This window comes from Aspergillus homomorphus, assembly GCF_003184865.1.
Source record: "Aspergillus homomorphus CBS 101889 unplaced genomic scaffold BO97scaffold_66, whole genome shotgun sequence".
In the NCBI taxonomy this organism is placed as follows: Eukaryota; Fungi; Ascomycota; class Eurotiomycetes; order Eurotiales; family Aspergillaceae; genus Aspergillus; species Aspergillus homomorphus.
The window spans coordinates 112,423-138,847 of NW_020291952.1; the positions used below are offsets into that span (position 1 = coordinate 112,423).

Below are 26,425 nucleotides of genomic sequence, written 5' to 3' on the forward strand. Positions count from 1 at the left end.
AAGCCGTGATCCTTTGATCCCTGACCAGTAGCCCGGAGGGCTGTGACCATAAGCGGGTTCATCCGCCCCCCTTTGTGTTCCTCGAGTCTGGCAAATGTGTGAGTATAAAGGGACATTGAATCATTTCTGATACATGCACATCTAAGATGTCCAATCCTACTCGTGGAACACACTCGTCCCTTACGTGGTTCCTGTTGCAGATAGGGCAATTGTACAAGAACAGTGATTGACTGTATTTCAAGAACGTTGGAACCAACAGTAAGAGCATGCCTCAATGAGGCAGTTGCGCGTCTGACGCCGGCGACTTGGCGGTGCAGTTGTGGCGGGTTTGGCGTTTGCTTCCCCGGGCTGGGGAAATTGCCTGGAGAAGTTTGGACCATCTTTTTACTAATTTGCCCCTGCAAGGGCTTGCTCTAGAACGAGGATCCGGAGTGCTTCAGCGCTACGCCGCGGGACTCCACGTTTCATTAGCTACTGTGCTCCTACTAACTAAGTGAACCAGATTTATTAATCCAGTAATAAACCCAGCTCTTTCATTGGCAAGCTTCCCCTTTCTGTCCCACATTCCGTCTCTTCGACTGGGCGTGGGAAAAGTAAATCCTTAGGAAAATCCCTCGTGAGTGTCGGAGTTGTGCATTCGTCCAATGGCATTTCCTCCTTTCCAGGTCCAGGCTGATGAGAGTCCATTGAAAGTTATCGTCAATTCGTATTTGAGGCGTCACGAGCCAAAGAAAGATGGCTGCAAGGGTACATACGCACCCACACTCCGACTCTCTCTCTTCTCTCTCTCTCTCTCCAAGCAGGGAACAGAAAATATCCTTCCTTCATTAGGAGTCACTCACCCTTGGTCAGGCGTCAGAACAATGTGGGGGAAGCCCGCTTCCTGCTTCCTCCGATTATCGCCAGTAACCACCAGTCTGTGTCACGGCCGTCGAAGATCTTACCTCCTTATCCCAAATCCACTCCTGGCTTCCATGTTAGTCGAAGGGGGCCGCCGCGAATTGAAGGGTCGGAGGGTGGTAGAAAATATACGGTCGACAGTATAGCAGGAAATCGCACGCTCAATATACCAGCCGAGAATCTGCACTTGGACAGCACCCCAAGCGCCCATTAAGCCAAAGGAATCATGTCCTGCGATAAAAGTGCCGTTTGTCGGCACTATGACGCGTGACATCGGACACACATGCATCACGTGGGGGCTTGTCTACTATCACCGGGATTCGAGACTGTTCGGCCTGTGAGGGAGAGACATAAGTCATCAGCCACACATCCGAGTCTCTACATGGCTTCGTGGTGATTATGGCGAAAAATATGCTTAACTCTTTGAACTGACTTGTAGGCGCCTTCCCTTCTTTTTTCCTCTTCCCCCCATTCCCATCATCATCCTCCTCCTCCTCTTCCTCACTCGGCACGCGGGATCGGCTGCCATTCCACATCGGGCAGCTGATGGGGTTCACGGGTACCAATATGGGTGGGTCTGTGATTGTGAATCCCAGGACTCCAGGAGACCCAGGCCCTACTCAATAAGTGCGGAGATCGAGTAGGCTACTCCGTGGTAGCACTAAGTTAAGGCGGTTACAGACTTACTAAGAGTCTACAGTCTCCAGGCTACCAATCTACACACTCTACGTAATACGTACACAGGAGCAAGGGACAACACCTCATACGCGAAAATGGCGGTTGAGCAGTAAGTAATGCTCGGACATGCATGCACCTTGTTTGACAAGCCTAGATATGGATGCTTCTTGAATTGTCTCTCGGTATAATAGTTTCCGCGTTCCATGCCTTGTACGGTACAAGGGTGAGGGGTCAATTATACTAAGTAGCTAGTATATTACGTAGTGTGCATTGCAAGTGCTCTTTCTCTCGAGGCATGTACGTACAGCCACGACACAGCTCAAAACTCCATGCAATGATTGACCGTCAGAGCGGCTGCGTCAGTCCTGCGGAAACTTGGTTCGCAAGATCCCCCGGATGACGGTGAATAGAACTAGACCGGGACCCACACCAGTAAGGAACATAGCAATGAATGATTATGCCCCGAGAACCATGTCCAGCGGACAAGAATAGGGGCTGCTCGGCACATTCATGAATTCATAGGGTAGCGACTACCATGATGTCTCTAATCTCAATGATGCCCATGGAGCCGACGGAAGCGACTCCGAGGCCCCAGAAAACCAGACCAGACCGGAGCCCCATACCTTTTTCTTCGGCCAGTCACAGCTGTGCGGGACCGGATTCTTTTCCGGCGCAGGATGACGCAGCTGCCCGGTGCTGAACGACTCTCTTGCTGACTGTTGAGCCACGCTTGTGGTGTAGCCAGTAGGTTACCATGGCCATCACAAACGGTGCTCCGTAGGCAACTTATAGGGGTGAGCATTAAGATAGACAGCCACCTTTAAATCTCAAATAAAGAGGAAAGACTGAACACCCAATCAAGCAGCATCAAATTTGCTCCCGGTCCCTCCGACCTGAAGGTGGCCAAACTGGAAATCCAGTCACTGGCCCTGATATGACTAACAGGCTAACAGCCATACCCAGGCGGGCTTAAAGCAGCTGGTTCGAGTAACGTGACCGGGCCGATGGGGCTTTTGCATCGGAGAGAATGGGGTTGGAAAAGCTTCGGATTCAGCAATTCGCAATTCAGCATTTCAGCTGCCACTCACATTGTCACTCGCTTTTCTGAGGGGGAGGGCAAGTGGGTCAAACCGGGATGCCTTTCCAATTCGTTTCTGGACGCACGCAGAATGAGATGAGACCGGATGGAAGATGTTTCCAGAGTCCGTTGCTATCCGGATTGTACCGCCTTTGAAGGTTTCAATGCTCCCTTCTCTTCTTCTCTTCTTTTCTTCTTTTTTTTTTTTCTTATTCCTTCTTTTGTTTTTATGTTCTTGACAATTGCAAAAGGAAGGGAAGTGATTAGCGAGGAAGTCGGGTCAACCTTGGGACGTGTTGCTGCCGCTTGCAATTCGGAGGATGGGGGAAGACTAAGTGGGGGGGTGGGAGAGAGGGAGGTGGGGTGAACTGAAGAGGGAAGAGAGGATGCGGATATCGGATGGATGGACACGGCGTCACGGCAGTGGAGAGATGAGAGAGGAGAGGGAGGGAGCGGGGAGGGGTGTATGCCCTCGTAGGCTCGTACAGTAAGCAGCAGCAGCAACTGGCTGAGTCTTCTCTCTCTCACTCTCTCCGTCTTTCGGGGAGTCCCCACCGAACATGGCCCACTTTCTTTGCAGGCCTACCCGTGGACGTTTCTCTCCTTCCAATCCAGTGATAATTCTCTGGCCGGCGTGACTTAACTTGACCTAGACTAGTCCCAAAACTAGGCTGGAGTCGAGTAGTCTACTCCGTACTCCGTATCGGTATGCAAATTGCTGTGATGTCCCTTACAATCCAGATGATTGACACAACCCGGGAAGTTAATTTTACTTGTCTTCGTCTCCAATGCTGTACCGCCTTCCTCTGCCATTTTTGGGCGGCAATTCCACGGTCCTGGTCTGGGGGAGGCAATGATTCTTTCTGTTAAAGTGGATCTGGGGCTGGTCTCTTCCCCCTCCCCCAACGCTAACCGCCAACGCCTCCCTGACTGAGACTGACTGAAATGTCAATTTTGGGGTGAGGGTTTTTTTTTCCCTTCCCATATTTATTACTAAATCCCTACTTAAACATTCTCCTCCCCGGCCCCCGGGTCTTGCGCCGGCTTTCGTCCCTTTGGACGAAAAAAAAAAAAAAGGAAAAGAAGATTGAAACGTGGTCCGGTGATCGCTCTCCTCTGCTTCCCCGGAATTCTTCCTTCCCAAGCAAAAGACGGGAGACAGAGTACCTAAAGACATTCTCGAGTCACTTCTACATTCGAACACTTAACACGTATCACGGGTTTAGAAAGAAAACGAAAACCAAGAGGCACAAAGCCAAAGAAAGATCTACATCTCCACTCTTCCGTACCTCTCTCTCTTGTTTTGATCACCAATTTCAACCTTCTCTGTTTATCCTTCCACACTTCTTGACTTTCTATCGTGGACTCTCGATTGTCCACACATCGCCTTTTCCCACTCAGCACATTACTCAGAACATTTTCCTACCATCGAATGGATTGGAAACATCCAATCCGTGCTGCTTCTTTTTCTCCTTCTTTTTCTTCTTCTTCCTCTTCTTCGCAATAATGACTAACTCTGCGGCATCACCGTCACCGACATCCAACAGTCCCATGGAGACCGACCCCAAGAGCAAACGCAAGGCCTCTACAGCAGGCCTGCCGGCCAATTCCCGTCCCGTAAAACGACGGGCTTCGAAGGCATGCTGCTGTTGTCGGGCTCGTAAGGTGCGATGTGACGTGGTCGAGAATGGGTCACCATGCACCAATTGTCGCCTGGACCAAGTAGAGTGCATCGTCACTGAGAGCAAGAGGAGAAAGTTCGTCCATGTCGAATCTGTCTCCCATTTGATTTCAATCCGCTGAGTTCCCGGCTAACCTTGAGCGTGCCTTGTTGCCATTACCCAGGAAATCACGCGTGGAAGGTGATAATGTCAGCTCACAACCGCCCGCACACGCGCACTCTCCCGTGGATGGCGCTGAGGATGGTGCCAACCTCTTTCGCAGACTTAGCGAATGCCACGGGCTCCCAGACGTCGTTCCTGCGTCTCCATCCCAGCGTTCGCTGGACTTGGACCAAGGACACCATATTCCTCATCTTTTGTGTACGCATTAATCCTCCAGTCGTTCGCATAGGCATGAGCTTGAAGGCAGCATCTGCTAACACGACAACTTCGTACAGATCAAAGTCAAGCCAACAGGGCTGGCTCGGGAGATCGTTTTCGACGGAGAATGGCGCCCAACCCGGCTGTTCCGGCGACTCTCCCATTGCACCATGTCACTTCGCAGATCCAGCAATTACTGGACCCCTCTTTTGCGAATGCGAGAACCGGCGGGGTTGTATTGCCCGATTATATCCGCGGCCTACCTCCTCGGCTCCAAAAGGAAGACATTGATTATTTGTACCAGAAAGGGGCGTTGACCGTCCCTGACGTGGGTCTACGCAACGAGTTGCTCAAAAGCTATATCCACTACGTACACACCTACATGCCCCTTCTCGACCTGGAAGAATTTCTGCAAACGATTGTTCAGAACGACGGTATCCGTCGAATGAGTCTGTTGCTCTTCCAGGCTGTGATGTTTGCCGGTACAGCTTTCATTGACCTCAAGTACCTTCATGCGGCGGGCTATCCTTCACGAAAGGCGGCCCGCAAGGGCTTCTTCCAGCGCGCAAGGCTTCTCTATGATTTTGACTACGAAGTGGACCGGATCTCGCTCGTTCAGTCTCTGCTTTTGATGACCTACTGGTATGAGACACCCGATGATCAGAAGGATACCTGGCATTGGATGGGTGTGAGTCTGTCGCTTGCACACACGATCGGCTTACATCGGGATCCGGGCAACTCCCGCATGGATGTTCGACGCCAGCGAATGTGGAAACGAATCTGGTGGAGCACATATACACGCGATCGTCTGATTGCGCTAGGGATGAGACGCCCTATGCGTGTGAAAGACGATGACTGTGACGTTCCTATGTTGACCCTCGACGATTTTGAGTTCCAGTCGTTTTCTCCCGAGATCGTGAGCATGGTGGGCAATTCGGAGATTCTACAGAACCCAAATCATCAGCGAGAGCTAGCCCTGATGTTCATCGAGAAGGCAAAGCTCTGTCTGTGTGTCAGCCATGTGTTGTCCGCACAGTACTCGGTCTTAAGTCACAAATTCGGCGGGACGATGGAGACTACGATGATGCTGGTACCCAAGAAGTCGGCGGCAGAAACTTTTGAGGTTCGCCGTTGTGACCAAGAGTTAGAAGACTGGCTGGCCCACCTTCCTACCGAGATTCAATATGCCCCTGCCGCACCTGCCAGATTGGGTGAGGCTCAAGAGGTGCTTCATTCCCACCGAGCTCTACTGAAAATGGTCTATTTGACAACGTCCAGCGCTCTGCATCGCCCGCAGGTTCTCCCCGCTATTCCTTTCCCATCCACGGACGCTGAATTACAAGAGATCTCAAGGAACAAGGTTAGATATGCTGCCATTGAGATCACGAATATCGCCCAAGACCTACATAGTCTTGATTTAACCCGATTCTTCCCTACGACTGGTGTCACCGTTCTTCTTCCTGCCGTTATAATCCATCTTCTCGATATCAAGTCTAGCGATCCCACGATCCGAATGACCAGTCTACAGCGATTCTATCAATGCATGCGAATCCTACAGCGCCTAAGGGAGATCTACGCATCTGCCGACTTCGCGACATCGTTCTTGGAGGCTGCGATCCGGAAGGCCGGCATTCAGCTCACAGTGGCACCACAGGATATGCAGGCACGGTCCAGCAGTACGCTCGACGCGACCACTCGCATCAATGCCTTGACTCCGCCTCCAGATTCCTTGGCACAGAAGATCCCCGATCTTACATTCCCTAAGTCTGATGCGGCTGGGCTTACCGAACAGCTTGCTGCGGAAAGCGGGCCTACTTTTGCCTCAACTCCACCGGCTTCTGACGGCAGCGAGAATGGCAGCACAAGTAATATCAACCCGAGCTACCGTCAGGACGCTTTCGGTATCCCACACCTGGATGCGGAACTAAGCCTAAGCCAACTGATGGACCTGGCGAACGACGCAGAAGTCACGCAGAATGACTTCGATGCTTTAATCAATTTTGATGACCCTGGGGCTGACTTTCTTGGTGCCGATGATGGTCTCAGTTCTGCCGGACTCGCCGGGGGGAAGGGCTACAATTTTAGCCTGGGTGCGCTGGAAAACTTGCCTGACATGACTACATTCCATCCCGCGGGCAAAGGTCTCGATCTAACGGGTCTGGAAGACGGACAACTTTGCGACGAGCGCGTCCCTGGGGTGGCGCAAACCGAGATGAATACAATCTCATCCGATCTTGACGCTGAGCTCGGATTAAATCTCTGAGACTTGCCTGACGTATCCTACGTTGCCTGAGTGCAATCTTGATTGTTGTTGTTGTTTTGTTTTCGTTTGGGTGCAATTCCTGTTGATGATAATGATCTGTCTTTCCCCTCGGCGCACATACTTCGCCCTTGTGCCTACGTTCTAAGACATAAGCATCGGAGTCTTCTCGCTTTGTTTAGGATTTGGGCGGAACTACCTAAAGGGGTCTGTTCAATATCTTTTGCCCCCTTCTTTGAACAGCTGGGTATGTTTGGTTTCACGATGACGCTAGTAATTGTGCCTGCCGATGTTTGTATATAATCCGCACTGCAAAGCCGCATGCGATATGAGGCATATAAATGTGTACATGATCAAGTCAGATGTATTTAGAATATGCTATGCGTTGAGAGAAGTCACAAAAGATTCGTGTCTCGTGGACCTATAGCATAGACTAGCAGCACTAACGCGTTGCCGAAAGTAACACTAATTGGAACCTCGAGAGCCTTCTTAGTGACTGGAGTCGAAAGGACCGCTCTGCCCCGCTGTTGAAGCTGTTGTGGACTGGTGGATCCATGACAGCATCGTCAGTAGCGGTGAAAGAGTACTACAGTAAATTGTCCTCAGCACTGTGTCATTCAGTCGGTCAGACCTGATCATTAAACTCACAATTCGGCAGAAATTTAACGGGACAGAAGGGACCGTACGGAACTCCCCGGTACCTATTCTTCTGGGACCAATCAACTCCCTCTTTTCTACGTTCTGGTCCTCTTTCGGTACTATCTGCATTCCCGGTGTTACGCTATAAACTCACAAATACTGGCTATAAGTAGGTCGTGGTGTATTCAATTCGTTCCACGAGACAGAGCCTTATTGTGAAGGAGATAGATACGCTTGCCACCAGCTTATATCGCCTGTTCTTCTCTTTTGTTCTGGTCGGACCCCCGCCCTTTGTTTTTTCTTGGTCTCTCGGTCTCTCTTTTCATGCAATTTCTGTTTTCCATTTCCTACTCAAGTAGCTTGGCCGGGTGCGTCTCTTTTGCACTTGGCCACAGGCCTGCAGCGCCGTTCCACTCCGCCGGGTACGTTGCATTGACTGGGGCTGGAGTTGAGAGAACGCAGTGAAACATACACGAGAATTTCAGACTGGTCCCGAGGTGCTCTACTATTTGCCTATCACGGCTTTTACAGCTTTTTGAGTGGGTGCTGTGATGTAGGATATTTGCAAGCACGACTTGACTAGAATTCTAGTAATTATGCTATAAATTGCACCGTCAAAGTCACACACACAGAGTGTCTTCTGTCTCTGCACTCACAGGAGAGAGAGAAGACCGAGCAGCACTATCTATGCAATATCACGTGGCCGAATGCTTGTATACTGTACATGCAGCAAACCGAGGTCAAGAGCGCCGCTCGATGCAGGGCGGGTTGGCTGCGAGTTAAATGTCCCGGTGCAAGCGCATTGACGTTCAATCCAGAGTCCTGCACTCCTTCCTCTCGGTCCCAGCTTTGCTTGTTAACTTTACTCTTGGCAGCCTGCATGAGACACAATGTCTTTTCCCTTACTGTGCGAAGAGGCCAGGATTGGAGTGGAAGTTACACAAAGACCGGCAATGAAAATTCGCCGAGTGATCCGTCAAGCATTCCAGAGTATGTAGCCTCGCTGTCAAAAGGCAAGGCACCCAAAGGATAGTTAGTCCGACCACAAATTTTAGGCAGTAGTGATAATTAAATGCTAGGTCACTGGTGGAGAAAATATGTCATTAAGGGCTCCTACCCCTGAATTTCATAAGCGACTCATGAGATATGAATATTAATGAGATCAAGATAGTAAAAAAATCATGCTTCAAAAACCTGAAGTACAAGCACATAGGGCCAGATTTAGTGTATCGTGTATCATTGCAGCATTGTCTCACGTAACCAGATTATCGTCTTGCAATGGGCAGATGGTACGCCAGGGAGGATAATCAACTGAGAGAGACACGTTTCTCGTCCTTCTTTTCGGTGGATTGTTGCTGCTCCAAGGGAACGGATACCCCAACTTCTTGAGCAGTCTCGTCTGAGAAGCGGAGATCAGCCTCAATGTCCGCGTGTTCCTTGATCTTGAGGAACACAACAGGGGAGGCTATCACGATACTGCCAGCGAGGAGACCCCAGCAAGTAGCGAATTCAGTCATGAAAGGAGTATTTTCTGCATCCAACCTGTTCGTCCCCGAAACATTAGTGGGGACTGATATGTTTAGAGGCGTGGTTGATCCTAAAGGAGGCTTACCGCCACATGCCTGCTGCACCAGCAGACTGGATACCCTTGTAGAAGCCGGCAAAATTGGCCAGCTTGCGACCGTTGTTTGTCAGAGAACCCATGAACCTATAATCAACCCGGTTAGTCTAGTGGTCGCTGCCAAAAAGCCAAGAAGACCATGACGAGGAATTCCGGGAAAATCAACTAACCAATATGCACAAGTTTGGAAAGCAGCATCGTAAAACCCGTAAAACATGTACAGAAACATCGGACCTACGAAGCCGCTGCTCGTCCAGTCGGTATCTGCCTTGACCGTTTCGCGAGTATAGGTCTTTTGGAACGCGTAACCACCGCCCCAAACGCCCATGGTGAGAACCAACAAGATGATCAGGTTGAGCCTGGCTCGGGTGGGCCGAGAAAGGAATTTCAGGTCCAGCAACTGGCCGAAAACAAACGCTCCAAGCATCTGCATCAGCCAGTAAAGCAGATTGTTGAGGGCTCGTGTGCGGATGGTGAAATACGCGCCGTTGACACTATTGAACTGGTACGCCGTGAACCAATTACTGGTCAAGAACATGGGAAAGAGTAAGAGAATGTAGTAGTCGGTTCGGAGCGTATCATAGAGACCCATGAACTCCGATTTCCAGGTAGGGTTCTTCATGACGATAACGTGCGAGCCATCCTTGCGTTTGACATACTTTGAATCGGCTAGACCCCAGGCCAAGACAAACCCCAAGGCCATGAGGACCATGAAGGCAATGTAAGTCCCATCGTTCACTTGGCCCGCGACCGAGTGCAGGTTTTGGCCCAAGGGTACCTGAGCGGTAAAAGTATTAGTTCGTGAATCAATGCTAGGAGACAACAATAAATACCAGACTGCCAATCACGCCGCCGAGGTTGAAAATGACCCAGAATACGGCGATGAATTTGCCCTTCTCCTTTTCGTTCGGATAGCTCATCATAACAGCGCCCTGCGCGCACCATAGAAGGCCAGCGCAGGCGCCCAGAAGTGCACCAGCAAAGATCAGGAAGCCGGAGTTCTGGTTATGATTATAGGACAGCAGCGAAGCGACATAAAGAAAATAACCGAAGCCACCAATCGATAGCGTCAAACGCAGACCGATGCGGTTCGCAACGGAGCCCGCGAAAAACCCAACGACACCAAAAGTACTGTAAAGAGCAGTATTGGCGTTGTTGACGTCCTTAAATCCTAGCTGACCTCCACCTCCAAGGCCGCTGACGGCATTGAACATTCCTGGGCAGAGGAAGCAGACAAAGGAGACCAAGAGAAGCTGCGCGTCAGGTGAGGCAAAATACGGCAAAGTCCATGGGCCGATCTTGAATGATTTATACATCCAGGACTTGCCAGTAAGCGCACGGTCTTGGCCAGCTTCAGGGTCGATAGTAACAGCCTGTACCTCTTTTTCGGGCTGTTGACCCTCCAGACCAGTGGTTGATGTAGCCATCCTTCTTGAATTCCCCGGGTCGAAGTGTCAAGGACGTAGACTAGTCTGAGACACGACGAGGGAAGATTTCGCCACTTGCTCAGTGGAAGGAAGTAAACAACGATGGTAGGCACACGATCTTGCACGGAGCAGGCAGGCAGAGTGGGATTACAACAAATGATGGGGGTGCATCAATCTAGAAATATTGCAAGATCAATATATGTGCGGAAATATGAAAAGGAGTAAGGTCCCAGACAAAGATTCGAAAGGAAGAGGAAGAATCGAGGAGGAACGAATGGGAGGAGGAAACACCGAACGGAGTAAAGCAACAAGAAGACCACCAGAGGAACGGAAGAGTGATGCAGGTGGAAATTAAGACAAGCAGAAAATATGTAGGTCTCCGGGGACACAAGGCTAGCGACGGGAAATATTTTTCGGACCAAGGCGTGACAAGGGATGGGATTGTTTTTAGGATGATCCGGGGTAAGAATGTAGGGGTGGCCACGAAAACAAATAGTCTCGGACGGTGTGGTGTGATGGAAGCTAAACTTACTGTTATCGGATGCCAGTAAGAATAGTAACCGATAGGCGGGGGTGGAAGTGGGGGCAGCAAAAAGAAATTAGATATCTCCAAACTCAGTAATTGAGAAAACAAAGAAGGAGGAGGAGGAGGAGGAGGAGGAGGCGAGAAACGAGAGGCAAGTGTGAGCTGATTGTTGTTTGTGTTGTGTTCGTATGTGGTGGTGGTTGTCGTGAGATTGAGTTGGTAACTGAAGGTGAAGTGGTGGATACCACCCTGGAATACACGGACGGCAAAAGAAAGAAAAAAAAAAAAAAAAGAAGTAGAGAAGATATCACGTAGGTAGAGAGATACTGGAAATGCGACAAGAAATTAGATAACCTTTGAGTGGATGAGTGGAGGATCACAAGACACGCAGATAGTATCAAATAGCAACGCACAAATGGGCTTAGGTACCTACCTACCTGACTAGAGTTACTGTACCTTCTAGATGGATAGACTGGCGTACCTTATCACCGGTACCTAGCTAGTTGATTCTTCTGGCACGAATCAGAAGCTGCAGCGGTAGGGTTGCGAGTCGATCGACGTCCACATGGGATGATCCACCCCACTGCAGGCGAGATACGGGGAGAAGAATAAAACTTGTCGAGGGAAAGGGGAAAAGAAAGAGAAAAAAACAGCAATCTGACTTCGAATGCCAGGTCCGCCCTCACACGGCATGATCTAGTTAAATACACAAACTGAGTGGAGATCATGGAAACCTGGAGTTCATCGATGATTCAACTATGATTCCAGGCCTACTACGAGTGCTCACAGACCGAGTGTTACCTACCAGTTGGCCTGGGGCGAAGGGGCTTATCTCCGCATGCATGACAGATGGTTGTCAGCCGGGGGGGAAATTGGTTAGGATTCTGGTACGAGTTACTGATCCCGAAAGTCTGATATAATCAATAGTCATGATGTCGAAGGATGATAATGTGACACCCAGTTAACAAAAGATTTATGAAGTTGACAAGGATGGCAGTTAGTGGAAGGTTGAAAAGGCTGAGTGGACTATGGAAAGAGAACAACTGGAAACAGACTTATTGCCCATCATCGAACCTGAAGGCAACGGTGACATCGGGCAGCTGAAGCTTTGCCGAATGCGGGGGAGCGGCGCCAGTCGGGTCCGTGACTGCCACCGTAGCATTCACCCTTATCATCCAGCCGGTAGACTTTCAGTGCAGCTGCCCAGATAGTTGCTTCATTGGCCCCCTCCCCATGGAGCTCGCGTGTGTTGTTCTAAGCCGCCAGCAACGATGGTCTGTGAAGTCAAATTCAATAAAGCTAAATGGTGAGCATACAACAACGGCAGTAGCTCCTAGGGAATCATGGACGGAAGGTATGTACCTAATGCTAATGCCGACGATGCCGGTGATAGACAATTAGTTGAGATTTTTCAGCAGTTCGGTTAACTAACTGACTAGGTGAAAGTGAAATACCAGCAGGCTCCCCTCCGCTCCCCCTCCCAATCAATTCACCATGATGTATCGAGTAGGTACCGGTACTGAAATCGTACCAGTTATCAAAATTACCAACGGGCCCAAGTCCCGTCCGCTGACGGACGCTGACGGACACTCACTATTTGTCTGGCTGAAACTATCCGCAGCATGATCTCACATCCAACCGAGGTATGCTGATAAGGATGCTTGATGATGTCGTCGGAATGCTTGACTTCATGCCGTCCTGGTTGCTGACAAGTAGCCGGCTGATACCGTCAGCCACCGGCCTGACTTCAACAGTGAGAGTGATTTCCGAATTTCATATCAGAAAGTTTAGATATGACTCAACGAGGTCTATAGTAGTGGTTCTTTATATCTAGCGCGTAAGATGCGCCGACTCTAATATACAAACAAGTATTGATACAACAAGTAAAAGCGCAGGCTTTTGATCCTCCAGGCTGAGATTGAGAGATCCCCCTTTGGTTCCTTGTTTGCACTTCTCCAAAAATCATCATTCGTAAATCATAGATCGAGGCCCTATAAATGCCCGTACGCATATGCGTAGATGGCCAATGGTCACGAGCTCGAAGCAGAAGAGACTCACAAGCGCTGAGACATGCATGTGTCACTCTCCTATTCTCTCTCTTTCTCAGCAATTCCAAACCCTTCCTGTTGGGTCAAAGTAGCAAGACTAGGATAAATGCGAGGATGAATTCTGCCGGCCTGAGGCGCTTACAGACGAGGCTGCTCGCGCTTCCAGCCTGCCTCTTCCGCAATCAACTCAGCCGCACGCTCGCCGATGGCCAATACGGTCAACATGGGGTTAATGGTTGGCATCTCCGGGAAGACACCCGCGTCGGCGATACGCACATTCTTCAGGCCTCGAACCTTCAGCTGAGGATCGACAACGGCCATGGGGTCACGGGTCAAGTTGCCCATCTTGGTGGTTCCGGCCGGGTGGTACACAGTGTGCGCCACGCGACGACCATACTCAGAAAGCTCTTCGTCCGTCTGTACCTTGGGGCCGGGAGCCACTTCGCGTTTGATCCACTCCTTGAAGGGCGACTGCTGGGCGATTTCGCGGGCTGCCTTGAAACCAGCGACAATGGTAGCAGCATCATAGCCCTCAGGGTCGGTGAAGTACCGAAAGTCCAAGGCGGGCTTGACGTTGGGGTCAGCAGAGGTCAAAAAGAGGCGACCACGGGAGCGAGGACGGGGAATGTTGGGGGTCATGCAGAACGCATCCACCGGGGTGTCATAACCCAGGCGAGTGGTGTTCAAGCAAAAGGGGATCTGGTAGCAGTGCATCATAAGGTCGGCGGCTCGGCCGTCGAAACCATGTGCGTTAGGCAACTCGCGACGTAGGAAGATACCTGCGTCAGAATCCATAGTGGTCTGATTAGGAGGCACAGGACGGTTGAGCTCCCAGATGATGATGCTTTCAGGATGATCCAGAAGGTTCTCGCCGACACCAGGGATGTCTTTGATAACCTGAATGCCAAGAGAGCTCAACTGCTCGCGCGGACCCAGACCAGAGAGCAGCATCAAGCGAGGTGTATCAACGGCACCCGCGCACAAGATGGTCTCCTTCTTAGCCCGCAAAGTACACTTCGCACCAGACTGGAGAGTCACATTGACACCAGTAACAGTGTCTCCCTCGACATTAACGCGCGACACCCAAGCGTTAGTCAGAATGGTCAAATTGGGACGCTTCTCCTCGCCACGAAGAATGGGGTGGATATAAGCAACACTGGCGCTGCTGCGGCGGCCGTCGTCAGGGTTGTAGGAGACGGAGAAGAAACCAACGCCCTCAGTCAATTCACCCTTGGAGCGGATTTCCTTGTTAAAATCAGAGATGACGGGAATGTTCATGGCGCTGGAGCAAGCCTGAACCCAATCTTTGCACAGCTGATTGCGATGACGGCTGTGAACGGGCTGAACGGTATTGCGCAGGTTGTCAAGGACGCGGGTAAAGGTCTCGAAGGACCAGCCTGTGCAGCCAGCCTGTTCCCATCTCTTGCAGTCGTACTCGAATGGACGAAAGGAGATCAAGGTGTTGTGACTAGAGCAGCCACCTAGCACCTTGGCGCGAGAGTGACGAATATGACTGTTGCCTGTGCGTATCTCCAATCAATATCAAGTTTGAGTTCCTATCGATACTAGGCTGGTCTCGAGCCTCAAGTGTTAACATACCCATTGGTTGTTCGGTGGTACCGTAATCGTAGTCCAACTCGCCTCCGAGTAGATTCAACCACTCGCGCAGGTTGAGCACGCGGTCATCCATGAAGTCACTGGGGCCTCCCTCAATCACCAGAATGCGCTTGTTAGGCAGATATTCAGCCAGACGGCTGGCAATGACACAGCCTGCTGTGCCACCTCCCACGATGACATAGTCATAACTGTTGGCATCGCTGGCTGGAAACTCGTTGGTGGTAGCCATGCTGAATAATATGGGAATCGAAGTGAATCCCAAGATAGTGAATGAGGAGGGCGTGAGAGAGAGAGGATGACCAAAAAATGGCGGGGAGGGGATGGAGGAGACGGGAAGGGAAGAAGAGAAAGACGGCGGGGAGGGGGAAAAAGGATTTAAATTGAAGACGAGGAAAAGAGCGGTGATTCTGTAAAGACCCAGATCAGGCCATGTCTTGTACACCTAAAACTTGCGAATAATCCCCTTCGTTTCCACTTTCTATCTCCTCTGGCACACTTTCTTCTTTTTTTTCCTTTTTTTTTTCGCCCTGCTTTCTTGGTAGAATTTCAATGGGTTTCGTGAAAAGAAATCCCCACCTCAGGATAAGGCACCGAGTTCACATCACCCAATGACGGCTGCCGTGTGGCGGGGATTGCGCCGCAGTGGAGGGCTGACTCAACTTCGGCGACGTGCCTATTGGAGAGTTTGGGCGGTAGTTGGAAACCTGCCGCAGTAATCAGACCGGCTGCAAGAATTCATCCTCATTGTTCGCCATATTCCGGTCATACTTGGTATTCTCACCAAGTCTTGGTATCAGGTAACGTGGCTTCAGCTCAGCCTTATCTATAAGCTATAGCAGCAGAGGCATGGTGCACAAGTAGTCAATACCTCTTGATTTTGTTCACCTTCCGCGGTTTATCAGCCTCCCACGACGTCAATACTCCACATGGGGATCCGACACTAAGTCGCGCCACGATCCCGCGAACGGGGCACTAGTCAATGGTGAACTCCATCGGAGATGCAGGGCCGAAGACAATCCGGGATCGCATTGCCTGCTTGGGCCCTAGGGATGAGTTAGATAGACGGCAGCACAGGCATACCTTATTGAGTATGGAAATGACGAAGAACACAATTGTTGATGCTTGGCATAGGCCCTTATCCTCTCCTCCTCCTCCTCCTCCTCCTCCTCCTCCTCCTCCGCTTAACGATAAGCACTGATGTTTCGTAGGTAGATTGTCTCTCACAGATTAGTGAAACCTGCTCGTTTCAACTGCCGCGGCCGGAGAATCGCCGCCGTTCATATTAGATAAGCTGAAGGAAATTGGGTTGGCGGTGAAGACCATGATCCTCTTTCGGGTTTAGCCCCGCCGCCACCTGCGTCTCATCTTGCTTTGGGCGGGCTGGGCTGATGACTCGGGAGCCTCGGAGCATGCGACTTTTTCATACATGTACTGTACTAAGTACAACCAAGACAGGACTCGAGGTTCCTCTTCTCGGCAACAGTAATACTTCTCCTCTTCTTCTCTTCCTCCCATCGCCTCTTCCCCATATCTTGCACCATTCTTTCTTTCCACACAATTCGAGCAATAGGGCTCCGATTCCCTATCAGAGCCATGGCGTCCCTCGCATTTCCTACTCGCGAACTGTACTATGACGGCAAGACCCAGCCTGCCTCCTCAGGCAAAACCTTCCAATCCATTAATCCCTCCAACGCAACTCCCTTAGCTGAGATCCAGGTTGCTTCGCATTCCGATGTAGACGCGGCTATCACTGCCGCCGACCGGGCTTTTCCCTCGTGGTCTCAAACCCCACCCATTGCGCGTGCCCGCATCCTTCAGAGAGCCGCCGCCCTGCTCCGCGAGCGCAACGACGATATTGCTCGCGTCGAAACGCTCGACTCGGGCAAGGCCTATACTGAGACAAGTACTGTGGACGTTGTCACCGGAGCCGATGTCGTTGAATATTATGCGAACCTGGTCGGCGGTGGTGGGCTAAATGGAGAGACCACGCAGTTGAGAGAAGACGCCTGGGTGTACACCAAAAAGGCTCCGCTGGGTGTCTGCGTGGGAATTGGGGCTTGGAACTATCCCATACAGATGTAAGATTTCCCCTTCTTTATTTTTAAATGAAGTTTATGAAAGGGTGGCTAAGAATTCGTTTGTAGTGCGCTTTGGAAATCTGCCCCCTGCCTGGCCGCAGGCAACACTATGGTCTACAAGCCAAGTGAATTTACCCCGCTGCACGCGCAGACGCTGGCCGAGATCTATACAGAAGCCGGTCTTCCAGCCGGTGTGTTCAACGTCGTTTACGGCGCAGGCGATGTTGGGGCTTACTTAACTGCTCACCCGACAATTGCCAAGGTCTCTTTCACAGGCCAAGTAGCCACGGGCATGAAAGTGGCCGGTTCAGCCGCTGGCAACATGAAATATGTCACCATGGAGTTGGGTGGCAAGAGCCCACTCATCATTTTGCCGGACGCCGAGCTTGAGAACGCCGTAGATGGGGCCATGATGGCTAACTTCTACAGCACGGGCCAGGTGTGCACCAATGGTACTCGAGTCTTCGTCCCCGCTGGCATGAAGACCGCGTTCGAAAAGCGCCTTTTGGAGAAGATGCAGTACATCCGTCCTGGGCCCTTGTTTGATGAGTCGACCAACTTCGGCCCCTTGAGCTCTGCCGTACATCTAGAGAAGGTTATTTCCTACATTCGCCATGGCATTGAGACAGACAAAGCTACCCTGCTCTATGGCGGATTGGGCAAGCCAAATGTTCCGACTGACTTGGGATCCGGCTTCTGGGTGCGCCCGACGGTATTCACAGACTGCACGGATGATATGCGTATTGTTCAAGAGGAAATATTTGGCCCCGTGATGTCTATCTTATTCTACGAAACGGTGGAAGAAGCGGTCAGACGAGCGAATACCACCGAACTCGGTCTGGCTGCGGGAGTCTTCACCAAGGATCTGAACCTGGCCCACCGCATTATCGACCAGCTGCAGGCGGGCATTACCTGGATCAATAGCTGGGGTGAGAGCCCTGCTGAGATGGCCGTCGGTGGTTGGAAGAAGAGCGGGGTGGGTGTTGAGAACGGACGCAAGGGTATCGAGGCGTGGGTCAAAAATAAGAGCACCCTTGTTGATATGAATGGAGCGGTGGCGACCGTCTTCGCGAAGCTGTAATTATGACATTAATTTGGAATGTTATATAGAATACCCTCTCAAATTTCCAGGACGCCTACTAGCCCTCCCTGAATATCTAGTCAGCTAAGAGCTCAGTTTTCATGTGGGTTAGTTTGCCAACGCTGAAGGTATCTGCGGAGCAGATACCTCGCGCAGCAATAACCCAACCGGAAGCTGGCCTTAAGAGTCAAACACTAGCTGTTGTGGAACCACGATGGGCTCATCATGTATCCCAGTGCAGTGAAAGAGCATTCAGTTTCACCTTGTCTGGCACGTCCATGGGCAAGGGCCGCGATCACGCTCTACAATCAGAATCCTATAACAATATTTGAATGTGTATGTACTTCTAACTTGTATGAGTATTCGTAATTAGTCGCTCCAACCAATGAACTGCTTGCAAATGACGCACTCATATGATTTTTATGTCAAAGAAATCAGATCACAGTCAATCTCTACTGTTAAGCCAACTAGTCTTCTCATACCTGTCCTACGTTATAAAAACAACCTTCCTGTTGAGTTCGGTTCTTCAAGGAACCACGCATCGAAAGCACAAAATTGAATGAGTAGTGGTGTCAAGCGAGATAGTAAATTCGGTCTTCCATGACCGGCCGGTTCCAAATTCATCCCCAGCAACTTCCGGATGAGACAAGGGCAAATATAGCTTTGTCCGATTCGTAGACCTCGTAATCAGTGGGAAATGACCCTTGCTCCCATGCGATCAAAGAGCATGTCCCCTTTTAATGCCGAATCTAAACCACCGATCGCTGAGTCAGCCATCCGTGATGACATGCTATCAGGTGTTAATTCATCGTCTTCCATCGACCGACTCAGCTCCGTATTGATTCTCAGATCCTTGGGGACTTTTTGAGGAGTTGTTTGCGGCGTGAGCTCCTGGTGAGTCTTGCTGAGACCGATTGGAGCCGGAACGTACGTCCGGGGTCTATAGGCAAGAGGTGGGCCTTGGGTGCGCGCATCTGTACCAGACTGCTCGATAGACTCGAAGTAACGTACTGTTTTAACCTTCAATTCCAGGGTCGCGTCCCGATCACAGACAATTAATGGGTGTGGATGCAGTTGTAGAGCTGAGAGCGTCCACATATGATTCACGCCTCCTTCCAGACCTTTCTCCAGTGCGAGAGCCTTGTGAGCACCGGTGGCCACAATTACCACCTCTCGTGCTTCCATAATAGTTTGGATGCCAACAGTCAGTGCATGTCGGGGTACCTGATCGACATCATTGTCGAAAAACCGTGAATTGGCCAAGATCGTGTCATACGCCAGTGTTTTGACCCGCGTACGACTGCTCAGCGAGGAGCCTGGCTCGTTGAAGGCAATATGCCCATCAGGGCCCACGCCACCAAGAAAGAGTTCGATGCCCCCAAACCGAGCGATGCGGGCTTCAAATGAGGCACACTCGGCTGCGAGATCCGGAGCGTTACCGTCGAGAATGTTGACATTCTGGGGCGGGATATCCACATGGGAGAAGAAATGCTTATACATAAAGCTGTGGTATGACTCTGGATGATCACGAGGCAACCCGACATATTCGTCCTACTTGAATCAGCAGCAGCCTTGTAGCTTCGTAGTGGGGGGAAGGAATTAACCTACCATGTTGAAGGTTATGACATGTTTGAAGGATATCTCACCTTTCTTGTGTCGGCGTACCAGGGTCTTGTAGATGATCTCTGGACTGCTACCCGTTGGCAGGCCAAGTACGAATGGCTGATTTTCAGTTGGTCGAAATGACTTGATGCGACCTAGTCAAGAGAAGATAATAACCGAGTGAGTTGTGTTTCACAACAGGTGCTCGTTACAGCGCGCATGCCGGCACTATAGAATGCTCAAACCATGGACTGGGAGGTCATCAACTTACTGATGATATAGTCCGCAATATACTCTGAGGCCTCTAACGCAGTGTTGCGGATAATGACTCGCCTGTTCCAAGCCAAAGTCAGTATCGGTTCACAGCGGGAGGCAATGAAGTGCCATACATAGTGAAAGACTTCGGTTGTGTGGGGACACACTTCGTCACCAACTAGAAAGAGATGGGCTCGAGTTAGGCTTGCGACAGGTAAAGCCTGGCCAGCAGACAGGCAGTCTCTTTTGTATGGCACTAGAAGAGGTAGCAGGAAGAACCGTATGGAAGAGAGGAAGGAGGTGCGAGGGTTAGGCAGGAGTACTGGATACAGATGTAGAATTCAAGCTCTTGGTTGGGGAGGCGAATGAAAGGAATTGTAGTAGTTGTAAGATTCAAGTCAGTTGTAGGTGCTTGGAAGAAGATAAAGAAGTGTGGTCGCTAGCTTTCTGTCAAACCACGGCTCTGTAACAGTCTCAATTTGGGGATCAACAGAAGTGTGACAGGATGATACTACTCCGAACCGGCTGTTTTTATAAGTGACGCTCATTGGGGTCATTTCGGCTCGGGTCTCTGGATGATGCCAACATACATACCAACTCAATTATCCTGAACACCGGATAGCCGGTCCCTAGCTCACCTACCTATCGAGTAGTGACTGACAGAACATGTGAAGCAATCGATGACGCACCGGCCATACCACAGAGGGATTCCCGCTGCATCTGTCCTAATCTTACCGTGCTACAAGAGAAGTAGGGAAAGAACCTTCGAAACAGGACAGAGATACCTATTCTCCAACAGACCAGAAAACTGGTAATCATCATGATAGTGGATATGGAAGAAAGACATTGTCACGAATAGCATCGTTGGATGCCTGAACATGATGGATAATGTTGCAGAAAGAGGTGGCATGGGCGCGAAGGTCCCTCCGTCCCTCCCTCCATCTATCCATAATCGTCATCCTAGGTGACTACTACCAGATTAAGTAATCAAGCTGTCAAAATGCTGCGTTGCATTGGGTCATCGTGGCAAGCCGCCCGGCGGAGCTAAAGTGTTGGAAGGAAATGCAAGTGTTTCATTCCACTGATCCATTCCAGCCATGCAACCCCTCGATGGAGAGGTACTGTATTAAGGAAAGTAAGTGTACTGTACTGTACGCGACGGTTTTTGTAATGTCTTCTACATGTAACGATACAACCAGGCGCGGGGTGCGGGAAGAACCTCATGTCTGAGTATGGTAAAGGCAGAGTAATAGGTTCAGTCATGTGATCATGATGGTGTGCGCCAAGATCAGCAGTAGTGGGCTGGGGTCACTCTCTCGGTCACTCTCCCTTTCGCTGCTGACCTTTGGGTTGAAGATCATCAATTCTGCTGTTGTGACTCGGAAATCGGCCCCGACAAATGGACAAATAAGCTTAGATTTGAATGACTGAGTGAATCGGACGACTGAATGCATCAATGACTGAACTCTTCGAGAATGAATGATTGAACACACGCCTTCAGCTATTGGTCTTCATCTATTAAGGTGCCCTGCTACCGGTTGCTGACTTCCCTGATATTCTGAGTCATCTTTGCTACTCGCCAGTCTGGTGCTTACATGTGTGCGTGGTGTGTGTGTGCGCGCCTCATGTTTTGTCATTCGTGATTCCTACTATCCTAGAAACTCCTACGGTACCCTCCTGGAATCGACCCCGGCTTTGACCTAACCAGCAAAGTCTGCCTGTCTCTTGGGAACTCGGGACTGGGTCTCAATTGCCGGTTTTGGCACTCCTCCCAGCTTTCCTTGACGTTTGCAACCCATCATCGTTGTTTCACCTTGCCTCTTCTATCTGTCCACCGATCATCACGCCGGCATTAGTGGATAGGAATAGCTATTCCACGCCGGGCCCTCATGGCCCCCAAGGAGATGCTCCCCCCTGGCTGGGACGACCTAGACAGGTAGGTTCCAATTTCGGTCTTGGCATGTGTCTTCTCTTCTCCCGGGCGTCCTTCGCGGCCTTTGATACTACTAAGGACATTCCAATTGATCCGTTGGCTTCGCCATTCCGCTGTGTACGCCTCTAGACTTTGGACTTTACTCTATTCCTGCAATAGCACAACCCTTCTTCGAGCTATATTAGCGGGTAGGCGGTTCACTGCTGACAGCTGCGTTCTTTTACCATGGCGCTTTGACAGGCAGATGGGGCAACTTTTCATGATGGGTTTCGATGGAACATCTGTCAGTCCCCAGATTCGGTCGCTCATCGAGGACTACCACCTCGGCTCTGTTCTGCTATCTGCCAAAAATCTTAAATGTACCCATATACCCCACTCTTCTCCACTCTCTCCTCAACTGAGCCTTCCATGATGGCTTCTTTGCAACGAGCGTCCCATTCTGTTGTCAGATACAGGCACTAATATACGTGTAGCTGCAGAAGATGCAACGCGATTGGTTCTTGAGTTGCAGACAATCGCTCGGGATGCTGGCCATCCGGTACCTTTACTCATTGCCTTGGACCAGGAAAATGGCGGAGTGAATAGCCTGTACGATGATATCTATATCCGGCAGTACCCAAGTGCAATGGGTATGGCTGCGACAGGCTCAAAGGGTCTGGCCCATGAAGTTGCGGTGGCGACGGCACAAGAGCTTAGAGCCGTAGGGGTGAACTGGATCTTGGGCCCTGTGCTGGATGTGCTTACCAATGTGCGGAATCAGCCCTTGGGCGTCCGCACCACGGGAGATGACCCACAAGAGGTTTCTCAATACGGCGTTGAATTTATGAGAGGCTATCAAAAGGCAGGGCTCGTGACATGCGGCAAGCATTTCCCCTCCTATGGTAACCTGGAGTTTCTCGGATCTCAGACGGACGTGCCGATCATTACTGAGTCCCTAGAACAGCTTAGTTTGACTGCACTGGTGCCCTTTCGCAATGCGATCCTTCATGGCTTGGACTCGATGATGGTCGGGGGCGTTTCTATGTCGTCTGCCGGAGTTAATGTGATGCACGCCTGCCTAAGCGAGCAGGTGGTTGATGATTTGCTACGGAAAGACCTGCAGTTCAAAGGCGTGGTCGTTTCTGAGTGCCTAGAGATGGAGGCCCTCACCCACAATATTGGCGTTGGAGGAGGGACAGTAATGGCTAAAAATGCCGGTTGTGATATCATCCTCCTTTGTCGCTCATTCCAGGTTCAGCAAGAGGCCATCAGCGGCTTGAAGCTTGGTGTGGAGAACGGCATTATTGGGCGCGGACGCATCGAACAGTCGCTCCGCAGAATACTGAGCCTCAAGGCAAAATGCACATCTTGGGAGCAAGCCCTTCACCCTCCTGGTCTTACTTCACTCACCCAGATGCAACCATCTCATACCAGTCTTTCAACTCGAGCATACAACAGCTCTATTTCCGTCGTTCGAGACAAGCAAAACCTACTACCTTTGACCAATTTTCTCGACCAAAACGAGGAGTTGCTGCTGTTGACGCCCCTAGTAAAGCCATTGCCTGCTTCTGCCGTATCGCGCTCCGTGTCCGAGAATTTGAACATATCTCTTGATCCTGTCTCACGGGACCGAACAGCATCCGTACTGAGTGGCGAAAGTGTCTTCAAAGAGCTCGGAAGGTCCCTTTCCCGACATCGCAGTGGACGTGTTCTGCACACATCCTACACAGCGAACGGTGTACGTCCCATCCATGAAAATCTCATTGATCGGGCTAGCGCAGTCATCGTTGTCACCGCAGATGCAAACCGGAACTTGTATCAGCATGGGTTCACTAAGCACGTGTCCATGATCTGTAGGTCCCAGTTTACGGCCTCAGGCGAACCTCGTGAGAAACCATTAATTGTGGTTGCAGCAAGTTCACCATACGACTTTGCGATGGACTTGTCTATTGGAACATATGTTTGCACTTACGATTTCACTGAAACGGCTTTGGAGGCTCTGGTCAAAGTACTTTACGGCGAATTGACCCCTATGGGATCACTCCCAGGTTCTATAAGCCGCAGTCAAAAGCTTCATCAAGCGAGACAACACTGGCTGGTAGAGAGCTGGAACGAGGATAGGGATGCCCATGCCTTGGATTCCCTTCTGGACGCTGTTCGAGAGGATTGTGTACAAGGACAACGTTCGGAGTTGCTAGGTGTGACATCTTCCAGCTTTTTGCTCTGTAGAGAAGAGATTGACGAGGCACATTTTGTGGTTCGAAACAGCAGTACACAGACTCTATACGGATTCTGCTCCACGTATTACTTCCGGTCCACGGGCACTGGCGTCATTGGGTCTTTGATCGTCCATCCTGCAAGACGGAAGCTATCGATCGGGAATTCTCTCCACAACCGCGCCATTCGAACGCTCTTGCAAAGGAAGGGCATGAAGAGGTTCCAGCTTGGCTCTCGCCTTCCCGGAATATACCTAGGTATCCCATCAGCAAATCCGGTGGACCGTAAACGGCTCCGCCAATGGTTTGCAAACCTGGGTTGGAACACGGCCCTTTCACGGCCGGTATGTAGCGCGGTATTGCGCAGTTTGTCTTCTTGGGCGCCACCGGACGGCTTGATTCACAGTATCCAGAATGCGGACGTGGCCTACGATCTTGTTTATGGATGGGACTACGCGGAGTCGATCCTGGATCACATTAAAACGAACTCGAGGCAAGGAGTTCTGGACATCTACAAGGTCGCTTTGAGAGGAGCTCCGCACTGTGGGATCATTCGGGCCACACGGCCCGGTGATCGGGCTATCTTGGGCAGCGTAGTCGTCTACAGTGGACGAGCAGCTTTAGCAGAGCACATGCCGGCCCTGAGATCTCTTCAGGTCGCCGCCGGGGGTATCTCTTCCCCAGTCATTTCTCCTTCGGTCGGCGAGTATGCTACGATCATGCAGGGACTGATTTTACTGGGCATCAAACAAATTCGTAAGCAGGGTGCTGAGGCCCTGCTCATGGACTGTGTGAGTTGCTTGTCCCCTCTGTGCAGGCGGTGTATGAAGAAACTTAGTTATTAACGATTTGTTCCCCAGGTTGATGGTGATAGCAACCTCGATTGCTTATCCGGGATGGGCTTCAATAGTCTGCATAGCTTCGAGGAGGTCAATTGCGATGCCGCAACATGGACTATGGTACCTACGTCGTAGAAGGGGTTTTCGAGCGCTTTACGGCTTTACGGCTTTACGATCATTCTGTATATAACCCTCTTCCACCCTTACATAATAGCCCCATGATCGTATATATCGCATAAAGGCTCACTTCCCGAGTTCCGTCAACACGGGCTCGTTATAATCCTTTTCCCCACTATTCTTCTTCTATGGGGGTGAAACTATGCGAAGCGTGGCGCCGGGAGCGAGTCGAAATCAAGAGAGCTCTAGTCTATAGTGGCCACATGCAGCATAAGTGAACCGTCAGCGATGCAAACATCCTGACCCACTGAAAGCATCAATTTCTGAATTTGAGAAGTGGGGTCTGAATATATCTTCTTCTTAAGCTGTCTTCATATGCCGGCCGTTTAAATAGCATAATTGGTTATTACTCATTCGAGTCTTTAGCAACTAACTTACAGTTGGTTGGTAAATTCGAAGTTAGTTTTGTTATTTTCAGCCAGTGACTTATTAGCTTGATGATAGTTAGCAATCGAGAACTCTGAAGTCGCATATGAGACAAATCCCTTTTGGATAAACCTAGGAGGACCTAGTGGTCTGTTATCAGAGGCGTACAAGACTTTAAAGGAGTGATTTTTCGAGATTGAACCGATTGAAAAGGACGCTTCCTTCTTTTGAAGGCAGGCTGCAGTACAGCCTGTACCTGGTGGGTGATTTGGCTGCGTGTTTGTCCAGTGTGGAGGAGGCAGGCAGGGGAGGGGGAGTTCCGAAAACAGCAAGGGAGTTGGCATGCAGTGCCATGGTGCCCACCAGCGAATGCCAGGAACTTCACTTGATGGAACAGTTGAACTTAAGCGCACCGGTTAGCTCAGCTCCACCAGGCAATCTGACCATAAACTTTGATAGATATGAACTAACTGAAAGTGTAAGTAGGAGTGTACTCGGTCGAGTCCTCCAGGCTATTCCTAGTCCCACTCACTACCATAAAATCAATCACCCATCAGCACCGTCTCCGGCCACCTGTTTGACGATTTCCGCAAGAGGAGGTGAGCATCGACTGTATGATACCGTAAGTACCGATTGAATCTCCACTTTCATTTTTTACCCCTCCCTTTCTATGTCTCTTGTTCGTTGTCTGTTACTATTCCAGAAAACCTTTGTGAAGCCATAAAGTATTGCGGGGCTCAGCGAGGGTCTACCAGAATCGGGAATAGCGCACTTTTCTCTCCTCCGCCCACTGGCTGCATCCAGTGCCATCCACAGCCCTGAGTAACTGATCCTGGAGTGAGTGGTGGTGCCCACACTGCCCAGAGCCTGGAGTCCCACACCACCTTCCATTCTCTCTAGGCTCTCTCCCTCCGAGGTTCCTGTCTCTCTCAGAGCTCTCATAGCTTTCTCAACCCTCTTCTTCCCCCCTTCTTTCTTTCCCTCTCTCTGTCTTTCGCTCGCTCAGACAACTACGAACAAACTGCAGTTGGACCTACTTTCGACACACACAGACACACACAGA

General features: G+C 50.6%; 6 protein-coding genes across 6 annotated transcripts; 3 read left to right on the forward strand and 3 right to left on the reverse strand.

Moving 5' to 3' along the window:
* Window positions 1-3,709: 3,709 nt before the first annotated feature.
* Window positions 3,710-7,307, forward strand: farB1 (putative C6 transcription factor (Ctf1B)). The gene is made up of 3 exons (XM_025698700.1): window positions 3,710-4,413; window positions 4,502-4,698; window positions 4,776-7,307. The coding sequence occupies exons 1-3, from the start codon at window positions 4,163-4,165 to the stop codon at window positions 6,959-6,961; spliced, it is 2,634 nt and encodes an 877-aa protein (XP_025546619.1). The 5' UTR covers window positions 3,710-4,162; the 3' UTR covers window positions 6,962-7,307.
* Window positions 7,308-8,904: 1,597 nt separating this feature from the next.
* Window positions 8,905-10,645, reverse strand: BO97DRAFT_356424 (unc-93 family MFS transporter; the record flags this gene model as incomplete). The annotated part of the gene is made up of 4 exons (XM_025692171.1): window positions 8,905-9,139; window positions 9,210-9,305; window positions 9,389-9,996; window positions 10,052-10,645. The coding sequence occupies 4 exons, from the start codon at window positions 10,643-10,645 to the stop codon at window positions 8,905-8,907; spliced, it is 1,533 nt and encodes a 510-aa protein (XP_025546620.1).
* A 2,331-nt stretch (window positions 10,646-12,976) lies between these two features.
* On the reverse strand, window positions 12,977-15,356 carry BO97DRAFT_446888 (GMC family oxidoreductase). The gene is made up of 2 exons (XM_025698701.1): window positions 14,819-15,356; window positions 12,977-14,739 (listed from the first exon to the last, which is right to left on the reverse strand). The coding sequence occupies exons 1-2, from the start codon at window positions 15,063-15,065 to the stop codon at window positions 13,358-13,360; spliced, it is 1,629 nt and encodes a 542-aa protein (XP_025546621.1). The 5' UTR covers window positions 15,066-15,356; the 3' UTR covers window positions 12,977-13,357.
* A 925-nt stretch (window positions 15,357-16,281) lies between these two features.
* BO97DRAFT_400164 (aldehyde dehydrogenase) lies at window positions 16,282-18,035 on the forward strand. The gene is made up of 2 exons (XM_025694279.1): window positions 16,282-16,914; window positions 16,981-18,035. The coding sequence occupies exons 1-2, from the start codon at window positions 16,430-16,432 to the stop codon at window positions 17,993-17,995; spliced, it is 1,500 nt and encodes a 499-aa protein (XP_025546622.1). The 5' UTR covers window positions 16,282-16,429; the 3' UTR covers window positions 17,996-18,035.
* Window positions 18,036-18,316: 281 nt separating this feature from the next.
* On the reverse strand, window positions 18,317-20,699 carry BO97DRAFT_446890 (putative glucosamine-6-phosphate deaminase; the record flags this gene model as incomplete). The annotated part of the gene is made up of 4 exons (XM_025698702.1): window positions 18,317-19,546; window positions 19,604-19,752; window positions 19,869-19,930; window positions 20,638-20,699. The coding sequence occupies 4 exons, from the start codon at window positions 20,697-20,699 to the stop codon at window positions 18,683-18,685; spliced, it is 1,137 nt and encodes a 378-aa protein (XP_025546623.1). The 3' UTR covers window positions 18,317-18,682.
* A 1,042-nt stretch (window positions 20,700-21,741) lies between these two features.
* On the forward strand, window positions 21,742-24,954 carry BO97DRAFT_418580 (putative beta-N-acetylglucosaminidase; the record flags this gene model as incomplete). Its single annotated transcript, XM_025696526.1, has 4 exons — window positions 21,742-21,788; window positions 21,945-22,144; window positions 22,259-24,771; window positions 24,841-24,954. 4 exons carry the CDS (start codon window positions 21,742-21,744, stop codon window positions 24,952-24,954), a joined length of 2,874 nt encoding a protein of 957 aa, XP_025546624.1.
* Between the last annotated feature and the right edge of the window lie 1,471 nt (window positions 24,955-26,425).